Source organism: Lampris incognitus, chromosome 8 (assembly GCF_029633865.1).
Source record: "Lampris incognitus isolate fLamInc1 chromosome 8, fLamInc1.hap2, whole genome shotgun sequence".
NCBI classification, from domain to species: Eukaryota; Metazoa; Chordata; class Actinopteri; order Lampriformes; family Lampridae; genus Lampris; species Lampris incognitus.
Genome location: NC_079218.1, coordinates 1457222 through 1470668, shown reverse-complemented (window position 1 = coordinate 1470668; position 13447 = coordinate 1457222). Strand labels below are relative to the sequence as shown.

General features: G+C 44.1%; 1 protein-coding gene across 1 annotated transcript in view; it reads right to left on the bottom strand.

Moving 5' to 3' along the window:
• dlg2 (discs, large homolog 2 (Drosophila)) overlaps positions 1-13447 on the bottom strand; it is a 472305-nt gene that overhangs the window by 373852 nt on the left and 85006 nt on the right. Inside the window, exon 4 of the mRNA XM_056284931.1 lies at positions 7105-7122. Coding sequence (XP_056140906.1) covers positions 7105-7122 — 18 coding nt within the window. The remainder of the gene's footprint in view (positions 1-7104; positions 7123-13447) is intronic.

Genomic DNA, 13447 nt, shown 5'->3' with positions numbered 1-13447 from the left:
TTGAATCCCCATATTGCTAGGCAATGGAATAGACCGCCACGCTACCCGAATGCCCTCGACAGGTAGTTCTGTCTCTTTAATTGTGCTGCTCATAAAAACCCCACTACTGCCTACTGCCATGCAATACAAAGAATGGCACTATGTGAAAGCAAGTACGCCGTCTACTAAGTCTGCACTTCTGCAAAGTAAATGCCCGCACAGAGACAGCGGGAAGTCTATAGAACGGACAGTCTAGAAAATAATGTCAAACGTATAATATCTCATGTGGCATCACATCAGCGTAGCCTTTTGAGTGAATGGACAGAAAGATCGATGTGTTCTTGTCCTCTGCTGACACCACAGCTCTAGAAAACCACATGGTTTGTGACCAAGGGCTTCGGTGGTTGATGCTTTCAGGCATCAGCAAAGACAATCTGAGCTGCATCGCCCCCCGTCACGCCAAGACAAATGGCAAGACATTTGATTTCCCAGTAAGACAATATGACCCACACGGAGACAGGCAGCTGGACATAGCCAGATAATGGTCCCATTACCTGGATGGAGCCAAACAAGGGGGAGAATATTTTGTACGGCCTGCCGATAGAAAAACTCAATTAGTGTGTCAGAATTTTAGGCGTACAGATATGGCAAACTGATGTGCTGAGGATTTGACACCTTTCACGCAACTGAAAAAAGTTTTCATTACAATGTAAATATCACAATTACATTGAGTATGCATTTAATAAGCATATATTATTTCATTCTCCTCACTAATATTTAAACAGAATAATGCTTGTTGATGCAATTATCCCCACCAGGCGGATAATGTGTGTGTGTGTGTGTGTGTGTGTGTGTGTGTGTGTGTGTGTGTGTCCGCGGCTAATCTCGCATTCTACTGGACCGATCAGCCTAAAATGTTGTGTGCAGTTATGACTATGATGATGACCTCTCGTGGTAGAGGTGATTAAACACTTTTGAAACACATCTGTTCTCGCTATCGCCGCTCCCTCTCTTCATTCACTGTCTAGCTCGCTCAACCGATGCTGCTCTCTGTTGCTGCCCGATCAAAGTCAACTGTGCGCATGTGTGTGCGACTCACATCTACGGTTGGCTCAGAGCAGGCAGCAAGATGATCAAAAGTTATTAAAAGAATTTTGATCATCCAAACGTGTGAAACACATAAAAGAACAACTTCCTCTAGCTTACAGTCAACACAAGAAGTGTTCCACATTCTTGTCACTACCCGATCTGAGTCAAACGCAGATGTGAGTTGCGCATGCACGAGTGCAAACGGTTTACCCAGCTTTACTTTATTATAAAAATAAAGACAGGGTTTGCGTCAGACCAAAACGGTTGCATAGCAAACCTTTTCTTTTTGAAAAGTGCAAGTTCATATTGCTCGTATTCATGCGAGGGCCAACCTAGGAGGCTGTGCAGCCACAGACTGACAGGCAAAACTTTTTTTATTAGGTAGATTTTTAGCTTGAAAGCTGCAGGTTAAATTTCTATATTTTTCCATATCTCCTGTTCAATCAACTTCGGCGCTGTGCAAAAATCATATAATGGCAGAAAAACCACAATTTTGTTCTGTCCGTGTGTGCGTGTATCTGTCTACTGCTAATCTTGCATACTACTGGCCCTGTCAGCCTAAATATTGTTTGCCGTTATGACTGAGTTATCAAGGACCAGGGCGGCACGGTGGCGCAGTGGTTAGCATGGTCACCTCACAGCAAGAAGGTCCTGGGTTCGAGCCCTGAGGTAGTCCAACCTTGGGGGTCGTCCCGGGTCGTCCTCTGTGTGGAGTTTGCATGTTCTCCCCGTGTGTGCGTGGGTTTCCTCCGGGTGCTCCGGTTTCCTCCCACAGTCCAAAGACATGCAGGTCAGGTGAATTGGCCGAACTAAATTGTCCCTAGGTCTGAATGTGTTGGCCCTGTGATGGACTGGTAGCCTGTCCAGAGTGTCTCCCTGCCTCCCACCCAATGACTGCTGGGATAGGCTCCAGCATCCCGCAAAATGAATTTGGAATAAGTGGCTTGGATAATGGATGGATGGATGGTTGTGGTTGGGGTGAGTCAAAACCTTTGAAAAACCTGTTTTATACAGCAATGAGTACTAACTCCTCAGCTAGTTTTTCGCCTAGGACCAAGCACCCGAGACGAGGAGCTACGCAGTTAGTGCCTTTGTATTTTCCCTTCTCCCAGTAGGCAAAAAAAAGGGGGTAGTTCCCCAAGCCCGAACACCAGAGAAGGGGAGATACTCCTGGCGGGGATCTGCACTCTACTGAGTGCACTGTTCCAGTTGTTTCTGTGACTGATGCTAGCTCACTAGCTGAACTGTGGAGCATCAAGCATGTGAGGATGACATAATACAAGCAGGTTGCTGTTACATATATCCAGCCCTGTAGCTGCTTGGATGGACACCAATGGGCAGTACAAAAGGCCACTCACCCTCAGACACCTCAGTGACATCAGAAAACATGGCATCTTCTGACTCAGGCTCTGCAGGCAACTGTAATACCTCAGCAGTTGCAGAAGTAATCAGACTTAAGTTTGGTGCAGTGGAATGCTGCCTTCAAAAAAGCTACTGAATCTCAGGTGTCAAAAAGCCATGTTTTCAGTACATGCACCTTTGGGGGGGGTTCCCCCTTTTTCTCCCCAATTGTACTTGGTCAGTTACCCTATTTCCCAAGCTCTCCAGTCGCTGCCCCACCCCCTCTGCCGATCCGGGGAGGGCTGCAGACTACCACATGTCCCCTCCAATACATGTTCTGTACATGTTGAACAGGTTTTAGTTCAGCAGCTACCTTCTCACCACATGTTCTGTACATGTTGGGCACCGCTGTTTGGGAAACATTTTGGCGATGGCGCAGCGTTGTTGAACAGGTTGTAGTTCAGCAGCTACCTTCTCACCACATGTTCTGTACATGTTGAACAGGCTGTAGCTCAGCAGCTCCCTTCTCACCACATGTTCTGTACATGTTGAACAGGCTGTAGTTCAGCAGCTCCCTTCTCACCACATGTTCTGTACATGTTGAACAGGCTGTAGCTCAGCAGCTCCCTTCTCACCACATGTTCTGTACATGTTGGGCACCGCTGTTTGGGAAACATATTTTGGCGATGGCACAGCGTATGTTTTGTCGAGGGATTTAACGACATGTTTAAAACTGCTATGTTCCACAGTAGCTATGAGAGCCACATCCTTCACCATGTAATATGCAATGGCATCAGTTATTTCTTCTCATCTTCTTGAATCCTTGGCATATTGTGTGGCATTTGTAAATGCTTGTGTTAGCGACAGCTGCTTTGTGGAAGCGCTTTAGCGTTTGTCAGTTTCTCTCTTTTTGAGCCAGGCACTCTTCATATTGGGTAATGTGATTGTGTTCCAAGTGATTAAACAGATTTGTGGTGGCAATTTTGGTTGCCGAAATTGTTTTTCCGCAGTGTTGACGTTTGACTACTTCTTGTTCTGTGTCGTCTTCACTGAAGCCACAATGTGTCCAAACGACGGACACAGCGTTCTGTTCAGGTACAGCTGCTCAGGTTGAGGCCCATGTGTTGGCTCAGTGTCAGCGCTCAGGTCGTCCACGCCGCCAGCTTGCTTTGAGTGAACTCAGACTAACGTTAGTTGGACGAGGCGGAGGCACGAGACTGAACACGGCGTAGTATTTTTTTTAAAGGGACACTTCATGAACGCACGCATTGGGGAAATTATTAACCGACATGAGCAAGATTAGGTCAGTGAGAGGTTCTTAATGTCGGTTTCCATACATTTTCAGTTAATTGCCCAGCCCTACCCAGTTAACCCCCCCCCGAACAGGCGCCCCAGCTGACCGGAGGAGGCACTAGTGTAGTGGCCAATTGTACCTGGCTAATTACCCCACTCTTCTAAGCCGTTCTGGTCACTCGTCCAGCCCCTCTGCCAGTCCGGGGAGGGCTACAGACTACCACATGCCTCCTCCCATACATGTGGAGTCACCAGCCGCTTCTTTTCACCTGACAGTGAGGAGTTTCACCAGGGGGACATAGCACGTAGGAGGATCACATTATTCCCCCAAGTCCCCCCTCCCCCCCAAACAGGCACCCCAACCAACCAGAGGAGGCGCTAGCTCAGCGACCAGGACAAATACCCACATCCGGCTTACCACCCACAGACACAGCCAATTGTGTCTGTAGGGATACCCGCCAAGCCGGAGGTAACACAGGGATTCGATCCCCGTGTTGGTAGGCAACGAAATAGACCACCACACCACCTTGACGCCTCGCAGATGCATAAACTTACATTGTACCAGACCCCAGGATCTTCAGGCTCATCTTTTTTGGGCAAAGGTGCTTCAGCATGATATGGAGGATATGTGCTTTTTATTCAGGAGAAGCAACCTTTAGTTGTCAATTTTTAGTGCTTCGTGTTGTGTTTTTGTGTTCACGACAGCAAAATCTATGCAAATGTATAAGCAGGGTTGTATTTTGGTGAGGGAGGGTGAGTTGAAGGTAGATCAAGGGATCCTGTCCTCCTGGGAAATAGCTGGTGTGTTGGGCTCAACATAAGAGGGGCAGAAAATTAATATAAATACATGCATGGGTTGATAGCTTGTAACACCGAGAGGCCGTTAAAAAAAGTTGCAGGCATTTATGAGCAAGTTGGGGAACATTTTTTTTCACCACTGTTGCAATACCACGAGGAGACTACCAAGTTGTCTGCTGCCACACAGGCTTAATGCTGAGAAACCCCACTGGTGTTACTGTTCAGCAGAGGGACAGAACACATGAGACGAAATCACCATTCACAGACAAGATGGTGGGAAGTGACTCAGAAGGCAGCGAATAGGAATCAAACCAGCAGTCTGTTTAGGGAAGGAACATGGTGTTGCTTCAATGGCCTGCGATCCCATCGCTGCAATTCAGTCACTGTACCGAGCCTCACATCATTTATGCAAAACAGTCTGGGGGATTTTTTTTGAGTGGTTAAAAAAGTTTCATCGGGGCGCCCAGGTGGTGTGGTGGTCTGTTCTGTTGCCTACCAACACGGTAATCACCGGTTCGAATCCCTGTGTTACCTCCGGCTTGGTTGGATGTCCCTAGAGACACAACTGGCTGTGTCTGCGGGTGGGAAGCTGGATGTGGGTATGTGTCCTGGTCGCTACACTAGCACCTCCTCTGGTTGGTCGGGACGCCTGTTCGGGCGTGAGGTGAAACTGGGGGAAATAGTGTGATCCTCCCACATGCTACAGCCCCCTGGTGAAACTCCTCACTGTCAGGTGAAAAGAAGCGGGTGGTGACTCCGCATGTATGGGAGGAGGCATGTGGAAGCCCGCAGCCCTCCCTGGATCAGCAGAGGGGATGGAGCAGAGACCAGGTAAGCTTGGGGTAATTGGCTAGGTACAAATGGGGAGGGGAAAAAAAGAGGGAGGGGGGGGGTTTCACCCGTTTCAACTGTCAACTCTGCTTAAAAATTGATGTTTGAAGATGTACACATCAGCTGTATCAGCAACTCATTTTCAGTCATTAGCATGAACCTTTAATTTATATCAACTCTATCTTCCCAACTGTAATTTCAGGTTTTGTTTGCCTTTAAGTGGAGCTTACTGATACAGTGAACAAAAGTAAGACATATGGTAGCCTGTCCTCCTTCAGATAGACAGGGAAATGATCACCAAGGTTTCTAGGCTGTTGATCTCTCTCCATGCATGCAAGAACAAATGTACAATCAGTGGAAACAGTCTGCAGTCTTTATCAACAAATTCCCCCCACAAGGAGAACGTCTGTGTTGACATCCCTACAGTTAGCGACATATCAGTATATCACATATTCAGCCCCGCACGTCATCTTTCCGTCCATCCTAACGACAGCCGCTTCTCCAGTCCCACAGCGCTCACACGTGTCAATCTCACGTAAAACACCAAAGTCCTGGCTGCAGACACAGCACCTGAGCCACACCACCGACTCTTGCATAAAACTGCATAATATGCCCAATATATAAGCAAAAGAGAAGAGCCAGAGTCAGTGTACAGTGGACCTAGGTCTATCCATCACATGCAAGGAGAGCACCTGGTACAAATGGTCCAAGTATTCAGTATGTAATAATACACAGTGAAGAAAGACATCCTGCTGATGTCTCAACATGAACCCATTAAATGGTGACAAAAGAACGCCCATCAAGTCAGTTTGTGTTTACTGCCCATACCCATAAAGCCACGTCTCCTGTGTTAGAATATTTAGCGTTTAATCTGAACTTTTCTACTGGCTGAATAAATGTAGTTGGTGGCCCAGTGGTCAGCACTGTTGCCTCACAGCAAGAAGGTCCTGGGTTCAAACCCCAGGCCGTCCCAGGTCCTTTCTGTGTGGACTTTACATGTTCTCCCCGTGTCTGCGTGGGTTTCCTCCGGATGCTCCGGTTTCTTCCCACCATCAAAAAGACATGCATGTTAGGGTTAATACTCCTGCTTGTGCCCCTGAGCAAGGCAGTGGAAAGAAGAACTGGAGTTGGTCCCCGGGTGCTGCAGCTGCCCCCTGCTCCTACACAATAGGATGGTTACATGCAGACAACACATTTCATCGTAACCATACAATGACACAATGAAGTGGCTTAAAATACCAATAATCAAAGACAACGTTGCAGTGCTGTGCACATCCTATAGAAAACATACATTTCATCTGTTCAAGAACAGACGACCAAGGTAAAATGCCTTCTGCATTGTTTAAAATACTTTCCACTGGGCAAAAAAAAATTGTTAGGCAAGTTTTCAAACACACACACACACACACACACACACACACACATATATCCCATTTTCTCTATTTCTCGCATCATTTAAAAGTGGTCCATCTTACTAGCAGGTGTGTTTGGTTACTTCACAGAGACACGTCAGCATAAAGGAAGTGGATGTTGGGATCAGTCTTATCATTGGTATAATTTTACAAATCGTATTGTACTACAATTTCTTCTTTCTTTCTTTTTTTAACACTGGCTTTCACAGTTGTGTCGGGACGAACCCTCAGATTTAAGGTCGCTACCTGGACAGAGAGTCTATTTTGAGAGATAATGACAAAACAGCATGTCTCTCTGCCAGCCGTGCTGGAGGTCAGTGCCTTCAGCAGAGGTCGTGGTACAAGGCTCTGCTCGACCAACTCGAGACTTTAGAGTAACCTGCGTTCATTAGGGATGCAACACCTTTTGGACAAAATCCAAACTGAGACTTCCAATGGCAGTCGAGAAACAGTTGGCCAATGCTGGGGTGTAAATATAACGTGCTGCTCACACCGAGGCCTTACGAGCAGTCACACATTCGTCAGCAGTTCGAAAGAGGAGAGCAACACATATGGAAGGTGGAGAATGCTGCAATGTTTGTCAACTGTGAAAACCCATTTAGTACAGACTATATATTATGGTATATATTATGGTACTTTTCCCTTCTTTTGAAAACTGTTCCAAATCCAGCTCTTCATTTTTTGCTATGCGTCTGAAGCACCTCTGTGAGCCGGCTCTAATTTTAGACGTGCTTGTTATACATGCCTACAGTAAAGGAGACATGCTTGGTTCGTTATACATGCATTGATGAGCACATTGAGTAAAACAAAGACAGTCTTTGTCCACTTGCTCTGCCCGTTTCCCTGAGTCTTAATTGGTGGATTGATGCTACTGACTCACCACAAAGTCCACTCATCGGGGCTCTGCAGGGTAGTGTCAGTCACTGATTAAAGTGGGGAGAGATGAGAGTGAACGGCTACAGTGGTTCTCAAGGACTCAGCAAGCCAAGTCATCTCACAGAGCTGGATATGAGGCTAAACGGAAATGCTCTAAGCTTCCGCTGGCAAACGCAAAAGCACTGTGGCACTACTGTAACGACCTTATCATATGACATCAGTGTAAAACTCGTATGATTCAACATGGAATATCAAGTACACAGCTTGGGTAGACTGAAAGTGTCACTGGAAATGTCTTGATGCATGATCAATAATCCAGGTAAGAACATCAAAGAAGGTTGAATCAGTTCATCTGGATACAACATTTAATGCTGAATCCTGATGAGCTGATTCAACTTACTTTGATGTTCATCTGGATACAACATTTAACACTGAATCCAGATGAACTGATTCAACTTTCTTTGATGTCGCTGGACACTTTGGAGCTCAAAAGGCCCAACAAAGAAAGATTACACTATTTGTTACATTATTACATTCAAGTCAATAAGAATAGCATTGTTATATTATTCATCATACAATAAGATTTGACATAGTTAGTGGTAGAATACTAACCACCTAATAGTTGATTTTTTTCTGTTGAACTGAGAGCTGTGACAAGATACCATTTCTAACATCACAACTGTACAACTTCAGGTAATGAGCCAAGCCAATAAATAATTAAATAAATGCTTGATTAAACATTTACAAACAGAAAATATGGGTTATCCACTGGCTAACAGCATCAGTAGCACTGAAACAAGCTTTTTGCAAGGTAGATCAGTGAGCTCATACAGAAATAAAAACCAGTCAACCTTGTTTTGCCCTCTTTGTGTGTTCATGCTTGCCAACCCCTGTGTGCATGTTATTTTTTTTTTTTAGAAAGTGATTTCATCCAAAAGGTGCAAGAATATAGACTCGAAACATCATCTAAAAAACTGGCAGAAAAATCAACACATACGTAGGAGTTCTTTCTTCCTGCCTTTTTTCCCCTTCTTTCTCTTTTTCTCTCATGCTGCACTACAGCTCGGTGCTCCTCCTGCCCCCTTAAGCATTACATAACATGGTCACGGCACGAAAGCTGCATATCATTATGCAGTGCCAACTCATCTGGAGGTTGACTATTAAAGGTAGTAGAGATGAGCAGAATAAATGCGGTCTCAGACGGCATTTCCTGCCCATGACCTGAATGCTAAAGTGGAGATCTTTTTCAAAGGCACAAAACAATTGGCCTTAGCATACAATTTACAGTAAAGTAAACTACTTTTCATCCCTACTGCCCCCTATATTTGCTACCCTACAATGGTTCTTATACTTTTTCCCATTTACATTTCAGATAAATTTCTATTTGGCCTTTATTCACTGCTAGAATGCTTTACGTTAGGCTGCAGTTGATTGATTGATTAATTAATTGATTGCAACTAGCAGCTTATGTTTGGTTAAACTGCTTTGGCTTGCCAGACAAGTGGCATTCCAAAACTGAATGGTTACTGCATCTGTGAACACAAAACTACTTCGCTAAGTGTACCTTTTTGCCTTTCATAAATATGTATTACCACTCACTGACTACACACTGTAAACTCCTACTCTCATGAAATAACAGAAGCGTTATATGCAATGCAATTCTATGCAACAACAAAAAAACAATCAATTCAATAGATATACTTAACAATGATGTTGTTGGTGCCTTTATTCATCAAATGCTTTCCTACTGATACGACCATTGCAAACTGAACATGTTCCCGTTCCCGCCCTACTGCCCTGCATAGCAGTCTCCTATGCTGGACCTTAGTGTGAAGACACCTGCCTGGAGAGCAACGTCTAGAATACCAAGGAAATGGTGACTAACTGCAAGAACAGTAGACCTGAAATTACCCCAATTAACTTAGACAAAACCCTCACACCGTGACGGCACCAGATAATGGGGGGGTAACAGATTAATGACAGATCTGTCTGCATTCATTAGTGCAATAAAATCCAAGGACACCTGTATCGTCCACTGATAGAAATAACCAGGCTCTATGAGATCCTCACGTTCTCCACCGGAAATTCCCACAAGCAAAAAAAAAAACAAAAAAACAACAGCTACACGTGGGTAAGCCTGGTTAAGTTAACCTACCTACTTAGCATACCTACTAAGCCTCCCTACTTAGCCTCCCTACTTAGCCCACCTACTTAGCCCACCTACTTGGGCAGGTGGAAAGCTTTTCATTTGCAGCTTCTGCTATATTGAGAGAAATGGTTTTAAAATTGTTGTAGAATTACAAATGCTGGGGGGGTGGGGGAGGGGTTGAGAGGATGTGCGTATGCGTGTGTGTGTGTGTGCGCACGTGCATGCCAGTGTGCACCATACATACATAGATCACATCAAAACAGACAGATACTGTGTCAAACAAACCAGCAGAACTGTTAAGTGTGTTCATGCAGATGTGGGCGTGCACTGGTGCAGAGAAGTAAAAGCAGATGATGGGCGATGACAGCGATCCCTTCCACCCGAGACACTACAGATACAGCTGCCCCCTCACTCAACACACAATCAGTTCCACAAGGCAGAGGACGCCTCCGTGGAGCGAACTGTGTCAGTGTTTGATCCTGACCGCTACAAACTGTAACTCGTCATGTGGTACGTTTCTATACATGAAATGCTGCTAAGACACATCCTTGGCTCTGTCTGGCTGCAGACCGACCTCTGACGTTCCACATTCAAACCGAAGTCGGCCAACTCTCAGGGTAGAATACATCATGTGTGTTCACTTGACACTGCCTCCCATGTTAGGGCACAAACCCCTCACCCTGGGGTCTTACACAACATGACGTCACAAATTAATACCACCGTGTGTTTCTCCTGCATGTTTTTGAGTTGGTGTTGTTTTTGTAATTGTTTGTCTCTTCGGATCAGTGTTGAAAACCATCTGCTCCAACGCACTCATCCTCCAGGACCTGCTTGTCTGTGGTTCCAGGAGGCCTCCGGACAGGATAACTGCAAACCCAACTGCCCCTGGTCACCACATACATGAAGTTCTCCCTTACAGGAGAGGAGACACCAGAAAACTAACACAAAAACAAGCAGGTCCAAGAACAGCTATCGCCCTCTGCTGCACTTCGGCAGGTTCTTCGCCTCTGCACCAGTCATTATTTTTCTATGGAAAACCCCCTCATCGTGGATTATCTCTTACTTTTTTTTATTTCTCCCCCCGCCCCCCTTTTTCTCCCCAATTGTATCCGGCCAATTACCCCACTCTTCCGAGCCATCCCGGTCTCCGCTCCACCCCCTCTGCTGATCAGGGGAGGGCTGCAGACTACCACATGCCTCCTCCCATACATGTGGAGTCACCAGCCGCTTCTTTTCACCTGACAGTGAGGAGTTTCACCAGGGGGAAGTAGCGCGTGGGAGGATCACGCTATTCCCCCCAGTTCCCCCTCCCCCCTGAACAGGTGCCCCGACTGACCAGAGGAGGCGCTAGTGCAGCGACCAGGACACATCCACATCCTGTTTCCCACCCACAGACACGGCCAATCGTGTCTGTAAGGACGCCCAACCAAGCCGGAGGTAACACGGGGATTCAAACTGCTGATCCCTGTGTTGGTAGGCAACGGAATAGATCGCCAAACCACCCGGACGCCCCTCCCTTACATATTCTTAGTATTTCCACTGCAGTATGTTCAGTTATGTGTATTATATTATCTATGCTAGGAAACCACGAAGTCAAATTCCTTATATGTGCAAACTCACAACAGCTAACAATAAAAATTTGAATTCGAACTTAAAACATGCTTATGGCCTCAGGATTACAATTTGTTTAGTGAAGCATCGCCCAAATCTTATCTGGAGTACTACTACTACTACTACTTTCGGCTGCTCCCGTTAGGGGTCGCCACAGCGGATCATTTCATGAGCATAGTCCAAATCTTATCTGGACTATGCTCATGAAATCAGCCTGTAACAACAGCCAAAACAATTTGATTGGCATAATCGAGATTATCAGATAGTTTGGATGTATGTATGAGACAGTGAAAAGTTAACGAGAAATTTTATTTTGTTTTAAAGTTGTGGCGTGTGTGTCGGTGCTGTTGTCCCATGTCAGCCTAAGTGGCTCGGGGCAGGTAAAATTGTGCCAGCACACACATGACGACACACCGGGGAGGGAATGACCGGCTGCTCTCGTTCATCTCTGGACCTTCTAGAGTATGGGTCGGCCAGCTGGCCTCGACCTGAAGGGCCCCGAGGCCGATGACAGATTTAGGCCAGGTTTCACGTCACTAGTTCGGGATGAGGTAGGACACAGGATGTCCACTACATTAAATATAAATCAAATTAAATATGAGGTAGGACTCAGGATGTCCACTACATTAAATATAAATTAAATTAAATATGAGGTAGGACTCAGGATGTCCACTAAATTAAATATAAATCAAATTAAATATGAGGTAGGACTCAGGATGTCCACTACATTAAATATAAATCAAATTAAATATGAGGCAGGACTCAGGATGTCCACTACATTAAATATAAATCAAATTAAATATGAGGTAGGACTCAGGATGTCCACTACATTAAATATAAATCAAATTAAATATGAGGTAGGACTCAGGATGTCCACTACATTAAATATAAATTAAATTAAATATGAGGTAGGACTCAGGATGTCCACTAAATTAAATATAAATCAAATTAAATATGAGATAGGACTCAGGATGTCCACTAAATTAAATATAAATCAAATTAAATATGAGGCAGGACTCAGGATGTCCACTACATTAAATATAAATCAAATTAAATATGAGGTAGGACTCAGGATGTCCACTACGTTAAATATAAATCAAATTAAATATGAGATAGGACTCAGGATGTCCACTACGTTAAATATAAATTAAATTAAATATGAGGCAGGACTCAGGATGTCCACTACATTAAATATAAATCAAATTAAATATGAGGTAGGACTCAGGATGTCCACTAAATTAAATATAAATTAAATTAAATATGAGGTAGGACTCAGGATGTCCACTACGTTAAATATAAATCAAATTAAATATGAGATAGGACTCAGGATGTCCACTACGTTAAATATAAATTAAATTAAATATGAGGTAGGACTCAGGATGTCCACTACATTAAATATAGATTAAATTAAATATGAGGCAGGACTCAGGATGTCCACTACATTAAATATAGATTAAATTAAAGATGAGGTAGGACTCAGGATGTCCACTACATTAAATTTAAATTAAATTAAATATGAGGTAGGACTCAGGATGTCCACTACATTAAATTTAAATTAAATTAAATATGAGGTTGGACTCAGGATGTCCACTACATTAAATATAAATCAAATTAAATATGAGGTAGGACTCAGGATGTCCACTACATTAAATATAGATTAAATTAAATATGAGGCAGGACTCAGGATGTCCACTACATTAAATATAGATTAAATAAATATGAGGCAGGACTCAGGATGTCCACTACATTAAATATAGATTAAATTAAAGATGAGGTAGGACTCAGGATGTCCACTACATTAAATTTAAATTAAATTGAATATGAGGTAGGACTCAGGATGTCCACTACATTAAATATAGATTAAATTAAAGATGAGGTAGGACTCAGGATGTCCACTACATTAAATTTAAATTAAATTAAATATGAGGTTGGACTCAGGATGTCCACTACATTAAATATAAATCAAATTAAATATGAGGGAGGACTTAGGATGTCCACTACATTAAATATAAATTAAATTAAATATGAGGTAGGACTCAGGATGTCGACCAGATGCAGCAGATAACTA